Source organism: Rana temporaria, chromosome 11 (genome assembly GCF_905171775.1).
Source record: "Rana temporaria chromosome 11, aRanTem1.1, whole genome shotgun sequence".
NCBI lineage: Eukaryota > Metazoa > Chordata > Amphibia > Anura > Ranidae > Rana > Rana temporaria.
The window spans coordinates 125,007,772-125,027,881 of record NC_053499.1 but is presented as its reverse complement, the minus strand read 5'-3'; the positions used below and the strand labels follow the sequence as shown (position 1 = coordinate 125,027,881).

Here is a 20,110-nt window from a genome sequence, read left to right as displayed (position 1 = left end):
AGATTCTTAGATTAGATTCTCAAAGGGCTTACGACGGCGCAACGCCATTTGCGCCGTCGTAAGTCCTAATCTGGGCCGTCGTATCTATGCGACTGATTCTTAGAAACAGTTACGCATAGATATCCCTTAGATCTGACAAGCGTAAGGCTCTTACGCTGTCAGATCTTAAATGCAATTTTTTTTCCCGCCGCTAGGTGTCGCCTCGTCGTTTTCCCCGTCGTCTATGCAAATTAGCTATTTACGCGAGATTCCCGGACGACGCAGTGAATTTACGACGTTTCCGTAAACGTAAACTTACTCCTGCTATATGAGGGGTACGTTTACGAAGGTCCGTCGTATGCCATGTTAAGTATGGCGTCGGGTCAGCGTCGTATTTTTCCGTCGTTTACCCAAGTCGTCCGCGAATACGACTTTAGGTCAATGACGCTCACGTCGGCGTCATTGACGTTTTCCGTCGTGAGCTGGAGCATGCGCACTGGGCTATTTTTCCACCCGGCGCATGCGCAGTTCGATCGGCGCGGGGGCGCGCTTAATTTAAATACAAGCCGCCCCCTTTGAATTACGCGGCTTTACGCCGGGCCATTTACTCTACGCCGCCGCAAATTACGGAGCAAGTGCTTGGAGAATACGGCACTTGCTCCAGTAATTTACGGCGGCGTAGTGTAAATGGCTTACGCTACGCCGCCGCGGATTCTACGAGAATCTGGCCCATCAGTCCCTACCCTCAAGGAGCTTACAATCTAAGGTCCCTAACTCGCATTCATATACTAGGGACAATTTTAGACAGAGACCAATTAACCTATCAGCATGTCTTTGGAGTGTGGGAGGAAACTGGTGTACCCGGAGGAAACCCACGCAGGCACAGGGAGAACATGCAAACCCCAGGCAGGTAGTGTCGCGATTGGGATTCAAACAAGCAACCCTTTTTACGGCTAGGCGAGAGTGCTATCCACTACACCACTGTGCCGCCCCAGATTTTACCCTTCCTTAGAATTGGGGTTGTACCTAAAAACATAGATAAATAATGAGATTACTGATAGACGTGAAGGACTCGTTCTGTTCTACTAGCAACATTAAAATGGAGATCTATAAAAGAAAAACACATTCCTTTACTTTGAAGTCACCTGTCAGTTTCACAACTTCATGGCCAGGAGGACAATGTCAATATATTACCTTTGTTTTACCTTGAGGCCTATAGAATGCTTGTTCTTCAATACCATCTCAAAAAGGTCCCCCCCATGAAGAAAGACATTCGATAATCAAATAAACAGGATAGCTTTACAAAAAAGAATCTGCGAGCAAGTCCAATCAAAAAGAGCAAAAGTAATATATAAACCTAACTACCTTACAGACGCCACTTGCCAGCAGCACACCTAAAGACGATGAACACTTCTCATTTGATCGCCGTCATTTACAGGATCAGTCTCAAAAGTCTCAACCATAAAACGCATAGCGAGAAGTACACATACCAAGGTGTTCCATACAACCTCAAGACCTACAAAACACACAAACTCATACGCCACAAAACAAACTTTGATCTCGCTGAACATTAACAGCAGAAGAGAATGGGTGAAGTGAAGCAGATTACAGACCTCATGAGGAAGCAGGGGGTTCATACAAGAGTCAGGGTGATCACGACGCTTGGCTGCTATGTCCTCCAGCATGGTTTCTCAAAGCAGAATCCCACTCATGTAAATAAAAAGGCTTCAGCCAGATTTCTTCTTCTTTTTTCCTCTCTCTTCGTGTAATCCGTCAGTCCAGACTTTGTGGCAAGGGGGAGGTTCACCTACTTCGCTCGCTCACGTTCCCTTCTTGACTGAACTCAAAAGCAGGAAGTTACCACCCTGCAATCTCACGCAGGGAGGAGAGGCTGACCTGTCCCCTCCTCGCTAGGGCAGGTAATGCTGGTGAGACACAGTCTGACATCATGGCATTCTCCTCCAGCCTACAGCACTCAGGATGATGCACTTCTCGCCAACAGCTTCAGAGTAAGAGAAAGGTAATTCTTCCTTTCCCCAACCCCCTCATCCAAGCCAACTTCTGCTCCTCCTCTTCCTATAGAGGACACTAAAGCTTTGCCTTGTCTGACTGTTGAATCTTGTGCAACAGAGCAGAGAATAAGGAGGGAACTGGAGGATCACATTATTTGCATTAATCCTCGCAAACAATCCCAACAATAGTCAATGACCTATGATTGTGTATAGAAAAGCCGCACAGGACTGGCGAGACCGGCCGGGGACAAAAGTGCCAGATCACAAATTCATTCACATTTCTGACATCCTATGGATTGGAGTTTTCTACAACTCTTTATTTAGACATTGCTTTCACAAAGCTTTATTTACATTTTAATTCTGTACCAAAAAGACAGACATCGCACTCTTGTCTTATGGAAGAAGTATAATTATTGAAATAAACATTTGCTGATTTGACACACACGCGGACATAAAACAAACACAATCCTAAATAGGAAGTAAACACGTTTTTGTTTTTCCTGCAAAAAAAAAAAAAAACTCTGCAAGAGAAAGGCATAACGAGCTAGTATGCATAGCATACTAGCTCATTATGTGGCACTTACCCGAGATCGAAACCCCCGAAGCGCTCCTCGTTCCCCTCCATGTCGCCTACGAGTCTCTTCCGTGTATCGCCGCTCCGGCGCTGTGACTGGCCGGAGCGGCAGGGACGTCACTCCCGCGCGGGACGGCATAATCCCGGCACCAACCCATTCAAGACCCGGCACCCGACGCTTGAGCCGTAGACATCGGCGCAGTCTTTTCTGCAAATATCTCCTTAACCATGTAGGTTAAAGCGGAGGTTCACCGGAATTTTTTTTTTTTTTTTTAAAAGTCAGCAGCTACAAATATTGCAGCTGCGGACTTGTAAAAAAATGGACACTTACCTGTCCAGGTCGCCTGCGACGTCGGCAGCTGAGGGCGAGCAACCGCTCGGCTCTCAGCTTCCCCCGCCGCCATCCTCGGTGAGGGAATCGGGAAGTGAAGCGGTGCGGCTTCACTGCACGGTTCCCTAGTACGCCATCCTCACTGGTCCCCGCTGGGAGTTCTGGGAGTTCTGGGAGCCGTGCGTTTCCCAGAACACAACGGGGGGTGACGCGAAGGGGCGGGACTCCCTCGGGAGTCTATACTCGGAAGTGGTGCAAATACCTGTATTATACAGGTACCTGCACCCCCTACCCCCCTTAAAAAGGTGCCAAATGTGACACCGGAGGGGGGAGGGTTTCGAAAAGCGGAGGTTCACTTTTGGGTGAACCTCCGCTTTAAGGAGATATATTTCTTGCACCTACAGGTAAGCGTTAGAGCCGGTTCACACAGCCGCGGCACGACTTCGGGGGCGACTCTGCAAAACGACTTCTGTATAGAATGCAGGTCGCCCCGAGCCGTCCCTGAAGTCGTACAAGAACCTTTTTCTAAGTCGGAGCCACCTGCATCGCTCCTATTAGAACGGTTCTATTGCATTGAATGGGACGCGACTCGTCAGGCGGCTGAGTCGCCTGACGAGTCGCCCCAGTGTGAACCGGCTCTCGATTTACTACAATTAAAAGATTTTAGGCAACAACTTTGAAAAGGGATCATGCATAAAGGCCCCTTTTACACGATAAGCCCGCTCAGATCCGCCTGTCCATTTTTTCAGGTGGACCCGGGCGGGCTACCCATTGACTCCTAGTCGCCCCAGTGTGAACCGGCTCTTAATCTAGGCTTACCTGTAGGTGCAAGTTGTCAGAGTGGGTTTACAACCACTTTAAGACATTTTAGAACTTACGCCTAAGTTCACATATATGTGATGCACTGCGGGTATCAATACAAAGTTAACGACACCCCAAAAGGATCGCAATGTAAAAAATTACCATGTGAATTGCACAGGAATGTGGCGCGGTTCCTGTGCAATTCACAGGCCAGTTATAGTGTGAACCGGGGCTTGCAGCTGGTTCATACCACATGTAGTCCAGTGCATTTTTATTCTGCATCAAAAACGCATGCACAATGTTCTACATAGATTCCAATGGCCCTAGTTCACACAAGTGCAGTCAATAAAAGTAGAACATGTTGCATTTTTTTTTTTCATCTGGAACGTAGCAAAACACTACAAAAAAGGACCGGAATACATATACACTCAACAGTAGAAAAAAAAAACACACACACAGAAATGCATTAAAAATACACCAGAAGGCATCAAAGACACGCAACCGAAATTCAGAAATTGTGGCGTGAATCGGCCCTAAAGCAGTATAAGCCCTGGTTCACATTAATGCTACTTTGAATTTGCGCTACTTCACTTGAAGTAGCAGTGCGATTTCAGCTGCTACTTGATAGAGATCTGTGTGGCTTCATGCACAGACTTTCATTGAAGTCGCACCTGAAAATCAGCAAAAGTAGTGCAGGAACTACTGTTGCAAATCGGTGCGGGGTTGCAAAATCAGTATTGCGCCGATTGGAACAGTGCCATTGCCTCCAATAGGCTGCGACTTGTCATGCGATTTGATTTCTCAAATTGCTCCAATGTGAGCCTAGGCTTAAACCTAAAAACAAACAAACATTCATTATATTGCAGCTTACAATTCTTAGGCCTCATGTACACTGCTGCTGCCAAATGGACGTTGACACCCCATTCACACCTCCGCGACAAAACGCCCGACGCCGGACGGTCGTGCCGCTGGAGGGGAGAATTCCCATTGCTGTCTATGAGATGGTTCCCATCTCATAGACGCCGTACGCCTGCAAAAAAGTCCCGGACCCTTTTTTTCAGGCGGCATTGGCGTTCGGCCATACAAAGCAATGGGAAGGATTTGTAAAAAAATAAAAAAATAAAAGTTACACTATTCGCGGCAAAATACGCCGCGTACGCGGCGTTACTTGTCGCGGAGGTGTGAATGCAGCCTTAGGAGCAGTTGTGCGGGTTTTTTAAGCTGCCACTGAACTTTCCTTTGTTATCTATCAGTACATGTTCCTAGACAATTGAGTTTAGAAACATGTGTTCAGGACGGATGTTTAGAGGCATTTGAAACACCAAACACCTGTAAACAGCTTGTAAACGCGTGTAAACAGACGTTTTAAATTTTTTTACTATTTGGGGGGGGGGGGGGGGGACGCAAACGCGGCACGTACATGCAGCAAAACGGACATTTTTAAACGTTGGTTACCATCTGTGACGTTAAGGAGAGGTTCTAAAATGTCCCGTGTACCAAGTCTTAGATGCGATGGCTGCATTCGTTTTCCTTTTATGTTTTCTTTCATTTATTTTTACCTGGTGATCTGGCCAGCAAGTCTGTTTTTAAACAGAACAAGCTCTCCTGTAGATGTAACAGTTACAGAGATCCTGGACAAACCATTTACTACTGACAGGGGTGGTTACAATGGCTGTAATAACTTCATCCCAAAAGGAACAAAAACTGTTGCTGTAACTACTTATAAAAGAGTTAGCTGGAGTTAGCCTTTGATTTGTTAGTGCAGCTAAATCTGTTAGTACATTGAACTTTCCTCTCACCCAGACTAAAATGCTTCTGTCCAAAGTGGTCCTTTTCTCCTTCATCCAGCGTATAGGCACTCTTAAGCCCCGTACACACGATCGGAAAATCAAATGGAAAAAGTCATACGGACTTTTCCCATCGGAAATGCCCCATCGAAAAATGTTCAGAGGAATTCCTTTGGAGTTTAGATATAGAACATGTTCTCTTTTATTCCGATGGAATTCCGATGCAAGTTTGGCCGGGCAAAAGCCTGATCATGTGTATGGGGCATTAGGGTTCATGTACACTAGAGCTCCTAAACTTGCGTTTGGGAGCTTTTAGCGTTTTTTTTTTGCCAAAGCTCCTAAACTCCAATGTACACATGGGGGCTTTTAGCAGAGTTGGGGAGCTTCAATCTCCCCTATTAAACGCAGAAGAATCACGTTCAGGATAGGAGCGTTTTGACCACCAGAAAATGCGAACAGCCATTTTGTTGCCGTTGGAGTTTTCCAACAACCGGCAGTCAAAGTAGGCCGTGTACACATGAAGCCTCATTCCCTGTACACACGACCGGTTTTCCTGACATGCCAAAACCCGGCGTTTTTCCCCGACGCGATTCCTCTCAAGCCTGCCTTGCGTATACACACGTTCAGTCAAAAAATAAAAAAAACGGTCGACCAAAGCGCAGTGACGTCCAACAGGTATGACGGCAATATAAATGGGGACGTTCCATTCAAATGGCGCCACCCTTTGGGCTGCTTTTGCTGATCCTCGCGTTAGTAAAAGTTTGGCGAGAGACGATTCGCGCTTTTCAGCCTGGTGCTTTTCAGTATGTTAAAGCGTGACGAATGTGCTATCTCCATTACGAACGCTAGTTTGACCATACTTGATTCTGAGCATGCGCTCCCCCCCCCCCTCCCCCAGGAAAAGCATACACATGAGCAGTTTTCGTGACAAGAAAAAGACTGACAGGAAACACAATGGGGAAAAAAATCGAGCAGGTTAAATTGCGGGTAGTTTTGTTGTCGGGAAAACTGCTATGGAGCATACAAACGACCGGTTTTCACGGCCAATCTAAAAAAAAAAATGGCAGTTTTCTCATTTGGAAAACCAGTCGTGTGTACGAGCATAAGAGCTCGTCACACTGGACCTTGTTTTGGGAAAGGTGCATTGCCTTACCACACATGAACACGCTGCCTCTGCAAGATGCATGCAGGCGACAACTGTTGACACCTTAAAATACATCTTGCAAATGCACCGCACCACATAGTACTGCAGTACCACACTGTTCGGTGTGTTGCGATTTGCAAAAGTAGTTCTTACACTACTTTTTGCACATGCGAGCGCATTTTGCAGCCCATTCAAGGGAATTGCCTGTTAAAACCGAATGCCAGAAACACGCGTGTTCCAGTGTGAAGCAGCCCTAATACAGGATGTACGACACTGGCTGGATCAGCAGGAGAAAACAAAAGCCTAAAAAAAAAAAAAAAAAAATGTATGACCATTGCCTTACTAGAAATGAAGGACCAGTCCTAGCAGAGCATTCAGCTAAATTCAACCAGAGGGAACTTTTCTTTCTGGATTCGAAAGATCGTTTTCAACAAAAGAGCCTTCAAGACAACAGAATCGATTGTCAATTGTTTACTGCCACATGTATGGCGAATATTCGGTGTATTAGCTTAAAAAAAAAAATCGTACTTACTAAGCAATTCTAAATGCACATTTTCTTATACTTACAGTATCTCACAAAAGTGAGTACACCCCTCACATTTTGGTAAATATTTTATTATATCTTTCCATGTGACAACACTGAAGAAATGACACTTTGCTACAATGTAAAGTAGTGAGTTTACAGCTTCTATAACAGTGTAAATTTTCTGTCCCCTCAACATAACTCACACAGCCATTAATGTGTGTCTTTTTTCAACCTGACTATGTGTGTGAACCAAGTGAAAATGTCCAAATTGGGCCCAACGTGTCAATATTTTGTGTGGCCATTAGGGGTGCAACGGATCAAAAAAAAAAAAATCACAGTTCGGATCGTTCCTCGGATCAGAGCCACGGATCGGATGATTTGTTGGATCACCACCATATATAGTGCCCACTGTAATGTCCACTTCATCTCCCCCCATCTCCCCCACTGTAATGTCCACATCTCCCCAGTCAGCGCCGCTCTGGGAAGCTCACCTAGATCACCGGATGTACCAAGATGGCCGCCGCTCCAGAGCTAGGTAGGCCGAAGCCACGGCCTTTCCTATGGGCTCAATCTGCGGATTGTGTGGTGTGCCGATTCACAGACGTTGACTCATTTGGATCACGGATCAATGACGATCCGTTGCACCCCTAGTGGCCACTATTACTTTCCAGCACTGCCTTAACTCTCTTGGTCATGGAGTTCATCAGAGCTTCACAGGTTGTCTCTGGAGTCCTCTTCCACTCCTCCATGATGACATCACAGAGCTGGTGGATGTTAGAGACCTTGCGCTCCTCCACCTTCCATTTGAGGATGCCCATCGGATGCTCAATAGGGTTTAGGTCTGGAAACATGCTTGGTCAGTCCATCACCTTTACCCTCAGCTTCTTTAGCAAGGCAGTAGTTGTCTTGGAGGTGTGTTTGGGGTCATTATGTTGGAATACTGCCCTGCTGCCCAGTTTCCGAAGGGAGAAGATAATGCTCCGCTTCAGTATGTCACAGTACCTGGTGACATTCATGGTTCCTTTAATGAACTGTAGCTCTCCAGTGCCGGCAGCACTCATGCAGCCCCAGACCATGACACTCCCACCACCATGCTTGACTGTAGGCAAGACACACTTGTCTTTATTCTCCTCACCTGGTTGCCGCCACAGACGCTTGACACCATCTGAACCAAATAAGTTTATCTTGGTCTCAAGGACATGGATCCAGTAACCCAGTCTGCTTGTCTTCAGCAAACTGTTTGCGGTCTTTTTTGTGCATCATCTTTAGAAAAGGCTTTCTTCTGGGACGACAGCCATGCAGACCAATTTGATGCAGTGTGTGGCGTTTGGTCTGAGCACTGACAGGCTGACCCCCCCCCCCCCCCTTCAACCTCTGCAGCAATGCTGTCAGCACTCATATGTCTATTTCCCAAAGACAACCAGAGGATATGACGCTGAGCATGTGCACTTAACCTCTTTGGTCGGCCATGACGAGGCCTGTTCTGAGTGGAACCTGTCCCGTTAAACCGATGTATGGTCTTGGTCACTGTGTTGCAGCTCAGTTTCAGGATCTTGGCAATCTATTTATAGCCTAGGCCAGTGATGGCGAACCTTGGCACCCCAGATGTTTTGGAACTACATTTCCCATTATACTCCAGCACTCTGCAGTGTAGTTGAGCAACATGGAAAATGTAGTTACAAAACATCTGGGGTGCCAAGGTTTTCCATCACTAGTCTAGACCATCTTTAAATAGAGCAACAATTCTTTCAGCTCCTCAGAGTTCTTTTCTACGAGATGCCATGTTGAACTTCCAGTGAACAGTACGAGAGAGCGAGGCCGACACCAAATTTAACACACCTGCTACCCATTCACACCTGAGACCTTGTAACACTATTGAGTCACATAACACCGGGGAGGGAAAAATGGCTAATTGGGCCCAATTTGGACATTTTCTTTGGGGTTTACTCACATTTGTTGCCAGCGGTTTAGACATTAATGGCTGTGTGTTGAGTTATTTTGAGGCGACAGCAAATCTACATTGTTATACAAGCTGTACACTCACTACTTTACTGCAATGTAAAGTGTCATTTCTTCACAGTTGTCACATGAAAAGATATAATAAAATATTTACCAAAATATGAGGGGTGTACCTGCTTTTGTGAGATATTGTGTTTCCAAATTCACGATGTCTCCATTCTGTAGAGGGCACACATCACATAGGTACCGGCTTACAATCTTTCAACACACACAAAACACACACAAAACACACACAAAACACACACACGTTTTGCTTGTTCTAACAGAAGAGAAAGAAAACATAGGTAGTCAGTAAATCAGAGGCAGCTCTAGTAAGATTTTATCACATCACTCTCCCTTCCCTGCTTCCTAAAGAATGCTAGAAAGAAAGCTCCCTGCCCCCAGACAGTACATTACAAGAGAAACCAGTTCTCTGCATAGCTAGGGAAACTAAATGCCTTCGTATTCTCATGTGTAAGCTCACAAAGCTGCAGAGCTGAAGGATATGGTTAAAGTATGGACAGTATAAGGGCAGGTACATAGAGCCATCAATAACCTTGGGAACCCAAACCTGGTCGACTCGACAATGCAAATGCCAAATTTCAGCTCCCTAATCAGCAGCTGCATTTTAGCTTTGTAATTTCCTTTAATAAGGACCTTTTCACACGGGGCGGACTCCATTCCGATCAGCGGGGGGGATCGGCTCACAGATCCCCCGCTGATCAGGGCAGAGTGGGTGGATGACAGGTCCACGTCAGCTCAGTATCTGCAGAACCCACTCTGCTCTATGGGCGGCCGGGGACTCTGCTGTCTGTTTACTAGGGTTGTCCCGATACCACTTTTTTAGGACCGAGTACAAGTACCGATACTTTTTTTCGTGTACTCGCCGATACCGAATACCGATACTTTTTTTCGTGTACTCGCCGATACCGAATACCGATACTTTTTTTTAAATGCAGCCATGCCCCTTACTTAATGCAGCCATGTGTCCCCCAATTCAGCCATGTGTCCCCCAATTCAGCCATGTGTCCCCCAATTCAGCCATGTGTCCCCCAATTCAGCCATGTGTCCCCAAATGCAGCCTTGTGTCCCTAAATGCAGCCTTGTGTCCCTAATGCAGCCTTGTGTCCCTAATGCAGCCTTGTGTCCCTAATGCAGCCTTGTGTCCCTAATGCAGCCTTGTGTCCCTAATGCAGCCTTGTGTCCCTAATGCAGCCTTGTGTCCCTAATGCAGCCTTGTGTCCCTAATGCAGCCATGTCCCTAATGCAGCCTTGTGTCCCCTTAGACAAAGCCAAGTCAATCCCCCCCCCTCCCCCCGCCGCCATCTAGTTACTATGCGCTGGGGGAACACAACAGCTGTCATTTGCATTTGAATAGCTGGGTGTTTCCCCGCCGCGCCGTCATGTATAGCCCCTCCCCCTTGCCCAGAAACTTTGATAGACAGGTCACCCGTCGTATCAAAGTGCTAGGGCAAGGGGGAGGGGTTATACATGATGGCACGGCGGGGAAACACACAGCTATTCAAATGCAAATGACAGCTGTTGTGTTCCCCCAGCGCATAGTAACTAGATGTCGGCAGCGGCGGGGGGATTGACTTTGCTTTGTCTAAGGCGGCAGCAGCTCTCCTCTCCCCCATACGAGGACTGCTCTGCTCCGCTCTCCGCCCCCTCTCCACCCGCACTCGGGAAAAAAAAAAGTATTCTATCAGGCATCGGGAGTATTTGCGCGAGTACAAGTACTAGCGCAAATACTCGGTATCGGTCCCGATACCGATACTAGTATCGGTATCGGGACAACCCTACCGTTTACACCTAACTACCTCCGATTCAATCCGCCGAGAACGGATATTCTTCTGTTTTTAGCGCACCGGATTAGAGGTAGGCGGGTATAACAAATGCAATATTTTATTTTATGACAGGCACTTCTATAGCATCAATTGTACGCAGCATTGTACAGTCACATCAGCCCCTGCCTTCAAGGTGTTAACAACCTAAGGTCCCAAACTCACAGTCATACATACACATACAAGACAATTAAGACCGGATGCAATTAGCCTACCAGCATGTCTTTGGTTTGTAGGAGGAAACTGAAGTGCCCTGAGGAAATCCACAGGCCAACTCCAGGCAGGTAGTGTCATGGTTAGGATTTGAACGGACGCCCCCAGTGCTGCTAGGTGGAAGTGCTAACCACTTAGCCACGGTGCTGCTTATTGGTGTGGGTAGAAGGTAGCTGCACAGGGGAAAAAAAATAGTTTATATCTGTTGAAGGGATCCTTTGTTTTATCCATGCAAAGCAACAGCTTCACTTGTAGGCCCCATTCAGATCTGCGCCAATGCGCGTTTTTAATTTATATATTTATTTTTTTGCATGCTTTTCGTGCGACAGTACTTAAATGGGTTTTCAAAGGCACCATTGAAGCTCCTGCACCTTTTTACAGTGCAAAAGATTGACACTTTCTTACTGTGAATTTTGGCACACACCAAAAACGCACATCTGCTAGCTGCGTTGGTTGCCGTTCTTGACGCGTTCTGGAAACACACATAGAAATATGCATTTCTGTGCATGGTCAGGTGTGAATAGTGACTACAGCTCATGTCAAGAAAAAAAAAAAAAATATGTCCCCCCTTACAGCTTGGGGAGATTATTCTTAATTTTGGGCCTTGGGGACAGGATGTGAAGGGAAATCTTCCTATTGGGACAAAGACAGCCATAAATACACTGAAATTAGATTTAAAGAATGCCAAACTCTATGGCTATTCATAAACTCTAAACCAGCTCCTGTCTTTTCTCCATACCTTCCTTTCCATGCTACCTCACCCTGGAAACCAAGTGACATATCTTGTACTTCTGGGTACAGAGGGGCATGTCATTTACCCCCCACCCACCCCTTCCCTTTCTTGAACAATAGGAATCTCTCCAACTAGCCTCTCTTTCACATATCAGCACTGAAGCTCTGCAACTTGCCACTCAGGTTCCCAGGAGAGGGTCCTCAGCCCTGTGTAAGCTTTGGTGGGCAAATGGCAACATGGCCGTGAAAGGAATGCAAGTATAATACCAGCACCTTCAGCTGTGCTAAGCAAAGTCATTGCCTTGCCCTGCGTAGACAAAGTACAGGTTCACTTTTTTTTTTTTTTAAATAACCAATGAGTTAATATGTACATGTGAGGCATCCATTTCTGCTGGCTACATATGGTGGCTCTGCCTTCTGTCTAGGGCCTGACGACATCTGCAGCACTTGGCCATTTTTATTATACTATCCAACAGCGGTAACTAAATGGTAGACTGTGGTCCAGAACAAGACCGAGTAACAGTCCTGTCCAGACCGCAGCCGTGTCCTCTCCCAGGCCTCCCCCCCAGCTTCACAAGCATTTTATGAAACATAGCGAGTTTTAGAAGAGAATTGTGGTTAGCACTTCTGCCTAGCAAGCACCAAGGTCTTCGGTTTGAATCCCAAAGACGGCACTACCTTTCTGGAGTTTGCATGTTCTCCCTGTGCGGGTTTCCTCCAGGTACGTCGGTTTCCTCCCACACTCCAAAGACATACTAGTACGGGGATATGCAATTAGCGGACCTCCAGCTGTTGCAGAACTACAAATCCCATGAGGCATAGCAAGACTCTGACAGCCATGAGCATGACACCCAGAGGCAGAGGCATGATGGGATTTGTAGTTTTGCAACATCTGGAGGTCCGCTAATTGCATATCCCTGTACTAGTAGGTTAATTGGCTTCTGTCTAAATTGGCCCTACTATGTGTATGTATGAATGTGCGTTAGGGACCTTAGATTGTAAGCTCCATGAAAGAAAAGACTGATGTGAATGTACACACCATACATACATCTATATATGTGCGGTGTACATTGACGGTGCTAAAGAAATAGCTGTAATAATACATGGTGAATATGATATGAAAGTGCAATATATAGAAGGCTTGCACAATGCCCCTAAATGTAAGGCCCTAGTACGAACAGTTTAAAACAAAAATTATTTCTCATATCAGAGCATCTCCCCAAATTCTGAGGCAGCACCAAAGTGGAATCTTTAGACCAGGGGTCTCCAAACTTTCTTAGCAAAGGGCCCGCTTACTGTCCTTCAGGCTTTGGGTTGGCTAGACTGGGTATTGGAAGAAAGGAATGCCACATCATTGTTGGTAAAGGCATAAATAGTGCCCCATTTTGGCATCAGTGGGAGGAATAGTGCCCCATTGATGCCATCAGCGAGAGGAATGGTGTCCAAGCATTGGAATAGTGCCCCAAGGGACAAATAAAAGCAGGCAAAGGGCCACATCCAGCCCCAGTTTGGAGATCATTACTTTAGAAGGTCATGTAAATCAACCTTTGCATTTCTATCCACAGATACAGATTCTCTAAAACAGTGGTTCTCAACCTGGGGTCAGGACCCCCTCTGGGGTCAAATGACGATTTGCCAGGGGTCACCGGATTCTGGGCTGTACCTGAAGCCCGCAGCACTCACAGCCTTTTCGCAGCCGCCCAGCAGGGCAGTCCCTGTAGCCTGTGGGTCAGGCAGAGACTAGAGGTCAGCTGACTGGTGAGAAATGTGAAGTGGGAGGGGCTGGAGGAGACCCTATCTTCTGATTTCAGCATAGGTGTCACTGCTGCAAGACACCACAGAGCTGGAGAATACATGGAAGGGAGAGGAAAAGAGGGAAAGAAAGAACAGGAAAGATGGCTAGAGAGAGGGATATTGGGGGAAAAAAAAACAAGAACTTAAAGTGGAGGTTCACCCGGAAATGTTAATTTTTAACCTTAGATTGATGCTCATTTTGTCAAGGGGAATCGGGTATTTTTTTTTAAAAACAAAGCTGTACTTACCGTTTTAGAGAGCGATCTTCTCCGCCGCTTCCGGGTATGGGCTGCGGGACTGGGCGTTCCTATTTGATTGACAGTCTTCCGACAGGCTTCCGACGGTCGCATCTATCGCGTCACGATTTTCCGAAAGTAGCCGAACGTCGGTGCGCAGGCACCGTATAGAGCCGCACCGACGTTCGGCTTCTTTTGGCTACTCGTGACGCGATGTATGTGATCGTCGGAAGCCTGTCGGAAGACTGTCAATCAAATAAGAACGCCCAATCCCGAAGACCATACCCGGAAGCGGCGGAGAAGATCGCTCTCTAAAACGGTAAGTACTGCTTCGTTTTTTAAAAGAACTACCCGATTCCCCTTGACAAAATGAGCATGAATCTAATGTTAAAAAAAAAATTCGGGTGAACTCCCGCTTTAAGGCCTTGTACTCACGGCAGGACATGTCCGATGAAAACGGTCTGCAGACCGTTTCCATCGGACATGTCTGGCCGGGGACTGCCCGGGGACTTCTGTTCGATGGCTATACACACCATCGAACAGAAGCCCGCGCGTAAACATTACGCGGGGCGTGTCCGCGGTGTCGCCGCGTCGATGACGCGGTGTCGCCGCGACAATGACGCGGCGACGTGGGCGGGCCGCCTTAAATATGCTTCCACGCATGCGTCGAAGTCATTCGACGCATGCGAGGGATGCGGGCGGCAGGACATGTACGGTAGGTCTGTACAGACGACCGTACATGTCCGGGCGGACAGGTTTCCAGCGGACTGTTTTAAAACAAGTCCGGGAAACAGTTGTCCGCTGGAAACCTGTCCGATCCGTCCCAAAATGGTCCGCTCGGGCCAACACACGGCCAAACATGTCTGCTGAAACTGGTCTGCGGACCAGTTTCAGCAGACATGTTTGGTCGTGAGTACGGGGCCTTAGGGGTCCCCACAACTTGGGAAATTTTATCAAGGGGTCACGGTACTGGAAAGGTTGAGAATCACTGCTCTAAAACCATCAGAAGATTCAGAGGTCTTTTCCTTGCAAATATAACAACCTATAAGCATTCTGTACAGAAATGCCCGAGAAATGTCCAGCTTGTGGGACCGGCTCTCTGGTTTCCTTGAAGTCTGCACTGAGTCAGTGAGTAAATAACTTATATAGCGCTACAAATGCGAACTGAATCGCCTCAAGGCCCCAATCGCCGCACTGAGCTACAAGACAAATTTCAGAGATACATGGAGGTTTCAGCTCCGCTTTACTACCATCGTTTTCTGTCCACAGCTCTTAGCACTGAATAATGCCCTACCCTTAGCCCTGCTCAGACCATGTAACCCTAACACAAGCTCTCATACTGGCCTTCAGTCAAGTAAACTTAACCCTTTGTCTGCAAACTCACCTTTTCTCTGACAGTTTCTTCTGCACCAAAATATGCCAGCGCCAGGATTCTACTCTGCAAAATGACAGGCATCCTGAGCAATAGGGTTTTGTGGCGAGATACTTTTTAAAGGTTATTCCTTGCCTAAAGGAATGTAGGCTCTGCAGATTTTCATAAAAACACCAACTAGAAAATGACAAAAAAAAAAAAAAAAAGGGAAAAGATTGGTCCTAAAATCTCTCCCACTGCGACAAGTAACAAAAATGTACACAACACAACATACATAGAAAAATCACAAGATCCTGTGATATTGGGGGATTATTAGCTCAGTAGTGATAATTTTAGTGAGATCCCACCCTTCCAAACTTTGTTTATCCACTTTAATAATCGGGCCCTTTTTACCCTCTTCCTGCGCAGGACAAATTTCATCTTTCAGCGCTGTCGCACATTGAATGACACTTGCGCAGTCATGCAACACTGTAACCAAACTACATTTTTTGAGAGAGATAGAGCTTTCTTTTGGTGGTAATCAGCACTGGGATTTCTATTTTTTACTAAACGAATGAAAAAGACTAAACATTTTGAAAAAAAATAAAAAAAAAAGTCTTAGTTTGCTATAAAAGTTTTCAAATAAGTTGTTTTTCTTCTTCACTGATGATCAGTGCCCTAATTATTCGTGTAAACAGTGTGCTGACAGGTTTGACGGTTATTGGCATGCCTTTCCTAACACAGCGCATAAGATAAGGACTGCAGATAACTAGCAAGTCTGTTCACATGTGATCAGCTGTGATTGGACACAGTTAATCACATGGTAAAGGGTTGCTGTGATTGGCCCTTGACACTTTGGATTTGTGCAAACCTGCTGTCCTTTCTACAATCATGTTCACAGTGGCATGGCCTTGCACTGTCACAATACATATTATAAATTCACATAGATCCAGTCACTATTGAATGTAAACGCATCCAATTTTTTAGGACAGAGTCTTGCATGCAGCACAAATTCCAAGATTTCTATACAGTTCAACCAAATCTATTTTACAATAGAATTGTAATTTAAGTTAGTTTTCTAAAAGCAGGAAAACCAAACTGCATTGTGCATTCTGCCAGTTACCTATATGCTGTAAACGGCAATCAGTGTCCAGTGTTGCCGTTACAGAGCAATTGAAATGACAGGATGTGAATGTAACAGTACTCTAGATTTTCTTGCTCCCTGTGTGGCTAAATTGAGAACATTTACTCAGGTGACTTTGTTCTGCATGGCTCAGAACCAAAAAACGACAGGAGAGAAAGATACACTGAACCTTGAGAACAAGGACCATTTTAAAATGGTCAGCCATGTAAAACACAAGTCCGAAAAAACTAGAATAATGGGTAAGGAAGCAAAAATGTGTGAATATATATATATATATATATATATATATATATATATATATATATATATATATATATATATATATATATATATATATATATATATATATATATATATATCTATCTATGATAGATATTTAAAAAAAAAAAAAAACACACGCACACACACACACACAAACACATTTACCTAACCTGCCTTTGTAACAATCCTGCACCTGACTTGCTAGAGGAGAAATGTATGGGACCACTTTAGTACATGTCAAGGGATTACTGACCAGCAGCATTCAGTTACCTTTTCTTTTTGAAAGTAAACAGTTGTCATTTGGCGCCTAGCAGTACACATACCTTGTGGTTCAGAGACTCTGCTAGACTACATGATATGTGACATAGTCATCACCAAGCAAGGCCTGCCATGTGCTGAAGAGGAAATTACAAAAAGTGACAAACAGGAAGCGCAGTGAATTATCTAGCCTTACATTGTAACAGACTAACCAAGTTACAATTGCTACATTTCTCATACAAAAAGAAAACAAAGTTTATTTTCTTCACAGGAGATACAGAGAAAAAAAATAAAAAATGTTCAATTCAAAAATATTGAGCCAGAATCTGAACCTTCTATTGGCAGGCTGATTGATTCATCAATCAACTTGGGTACAACTAGCATGCCAGATGTTTTCATGTGATTATTGCCAGTAGCTAGAGATACTAGTAGGGCTGTGCAAAAAAAAAAAAAAAAAAAAAGAAGAAGATGATTCGATATATATATAAAAAAAAAAAATGTTGTTCGGTCAAATCGACTTAGATTTTGACAACAGGAACCGCTGACACCACTGAGGAGCTACGGGCAAGAGTTTGTAGGCGACGCCATGGCCTAGTTCGCAAGGCCAGGCGCCGCAGACTAGGCAGAAGCCGCAGCCTCGCCTAAAAAAACTCTTGCCCGCAGCTCCTCAGGACCGGTCCATTTAAAAAAAAAGTGTTTTTAATATATATATATATATATATATATATATATATATATATATATATATATATATATATATATATATATATATATATATATATATATATATATATATATATATATATATATATATATATATATATATATATATATATATATATATATATATATATATATATATATATATATATATATATACACACATACATACATACACACACACACACACACACACACACAGTAGTTTTGAAGGAGGACTGTGTGTTGATGGGGGAATCAAGCAATTTTCTTTACAGAGGGGAAAAAAAAAAAAAATCAAGCAAATCACATTGCTGGAAAGAAAAATCACAACAGCCAGCACCATAAAATGCACATGACTCCATACCTACTGACCCACTTCAGAGCACATATGAATTTTGTCACCGGCCTATGGGAGCTGAGAAAACAATCACACAATGTAATAATGAGGTATTGCCGACCTATCCAGAGGCTCGGTTACTGGCACACAGGACATGGCATAGGGACTAAGCTAAATCCATAAAAATACTGTGCTTCCACAGACGGCAGACAGGAAAAAAAAAAAAAAAAAAAAAAAAAAGAAGAAGAATGGGCACAATCTGGTTCATAATATTTTGGTTGTTTTTTTCATTTTTTCCCCACTTTTTTTGGTTTAATCACACCATTCTACTATCATTTTAAAACTAAACAATTTTAAATTTACAATTTCTTTTAAGACCTTAATAAATAAACAGAATGGCAAAACAGAACAACAAAAAGGGTCAAAGTGGGTCTAAGTGAGGAACATTATTTTCCACAGTATCTTATCAGCTTCCATTACCACATAATCACGGAGAATAAAAAAAAAAAGGGGGGGGGGATTTTGTCCTCTACCTCATGCACACTGGACATAAAAAAAATTAAAAAAAATGGCAGCAGCGTTGGCTGTTGAAGACTGAAGCTGTAGAATGAGTTTTTGCAGTAGTGTTTTTTTAGCAAAACCACACTCCCACTTTTTTTTTTTTTAGAACCAGGCCTCTATAAAAAAAAAAAAAAAAACACACAACTCAGTATAAAAATGTCTTAAAATCAGGCAAGACTAATCAATTTGCTAATAGACTGTTACAACAAACACACCTTGCCAAATCTAGTTATGCTACATTCCACAACCACAAACTTCTATTTGGAAAAAAATAAATAAATTTAATATATATAAAATTATATATATATATATATATATATATATAAGTAATATTAGATCGCTGATAGAAATGACACACCAATTACATACAGCATTAGGAATTCAAATATAAAGTTGATTGGCTAGAAACGCGCTCTGCATTTATTTCTGGGCACACTATATAGAACACTTCTAAGCAATCTACAACAGCACATTCATTTACACCATGGAAACATAATATTCACAGATCAATCTAAACAAAGAAAACATATTTAAAAAAAAAAAAAAAAAAAAAACTCATATCCCTGGAATAGGAAATACAAACAGGGGCTTCTTGCTTAGAGCCTGGTCGCACCATTGTGTTACTGCATCACACTGGGGTGACATTAAAGTGGTTAAAAAGGCTGAAGTTATTTTTTTTTTACCTTCATGCATTCTATGCATAAAGGTAAAAAACCTCCAGTATGTATCTCCCACCTCAGCCCCCCTAATATTTACCCAAGCCCGATCTCAATTCAGTGCACGAAGACCTGAGGCTCTCCCGGGTCTCTCCCCCCAAATTGGCTGAGAAGCAGCAGCAGGAGCCATTGGCTCCCACTGCTGTCAATCAAAGCAAGTGCGGCTGGAGCAGGGGGCGGGGCTGAGTCACACACTGTGCCTTATGGATGCAGGGAGCCGGCACGCACGAGTGCCCCCCATGCTTTTTATGGGCACGCTCAGCAAGGGGGAGGGGCCCAGGTGGTCAATGGGGTACCCGAGAAGAGGATTGCAGCTGCTCTGTGCAAATCATTTAATCTGGCACTTAAGTGGAAAAAGGTTGCCGATCCCTGCTCTATAGTGTGTATGTCTCACAATTAAGAGCACTAAGTGCTGCTTCCTTCCTGTGGTGACTTGTGAGGGAGCGCCAGCTGATTGACAGCCTCATCTCTGTTCCTGTGTGCCATGTGACGAGTGTGTCCCCCTTCTCTACAATCAGCTCTCTAGTGTGTAATTTAATATCCTCCTCACCCCCCACCCTTTTTTTAATGAAAGCTCAGAAAAGCTTTATAAAATCTGGACTTTGAAAGACTGCAGATAAACAGGGGATAGAGATATATATATATATATATATATATATATATATATATATATATATATATATATATATATATATATATATATATATATATATATATATATATATATATGGATTTCTTTGATTGCTGTGCATCACCAGAAAATAGTCACTTCACTGAGTGTAGTACAACCACTTGAAGTCTGAATGGAC

General features: G+C 44.3%; 1 protein-coding gene across 9 annotated transcripts in view; it reads right to left on the bottom strand.

Moving 5' to 3' along the window:
- MARK2 (microtubule affinity regulating kinase 2) overlaps nucleotides 1-20,110 on the bottom strand; it is a 212,359-nt gene that overhangs the window by 174,993 nt on the left and 17,256 nt on the right. For 3 of the 9 annotated variants that reach the window (XM_040329069.1, XM_040329072.1, XM_040329074.1), the window contains exon 1: nucleotides 1,593-2,032. The exons of 1 other annotated variant lie outside the window; for it this stretch is intronic. In XM_040329069.1, the coding sequence (XP_040185003.1) occupies nucleotides 1,593-1,664 (72 nt within the window). In that variant the 5' untranslated portion in view covers nucleotides 1,665-2,032. Of the gene's footprint in view, nucleotides 1-1,592; nucleotides 2,036-20,110 lie in introns of those variants that run through there. 5 more of the 9 variants (XM_040329073.1, XM_040329077.1, XM_040329076.1 and 2 more) reach the window with 4 other exon arrangements.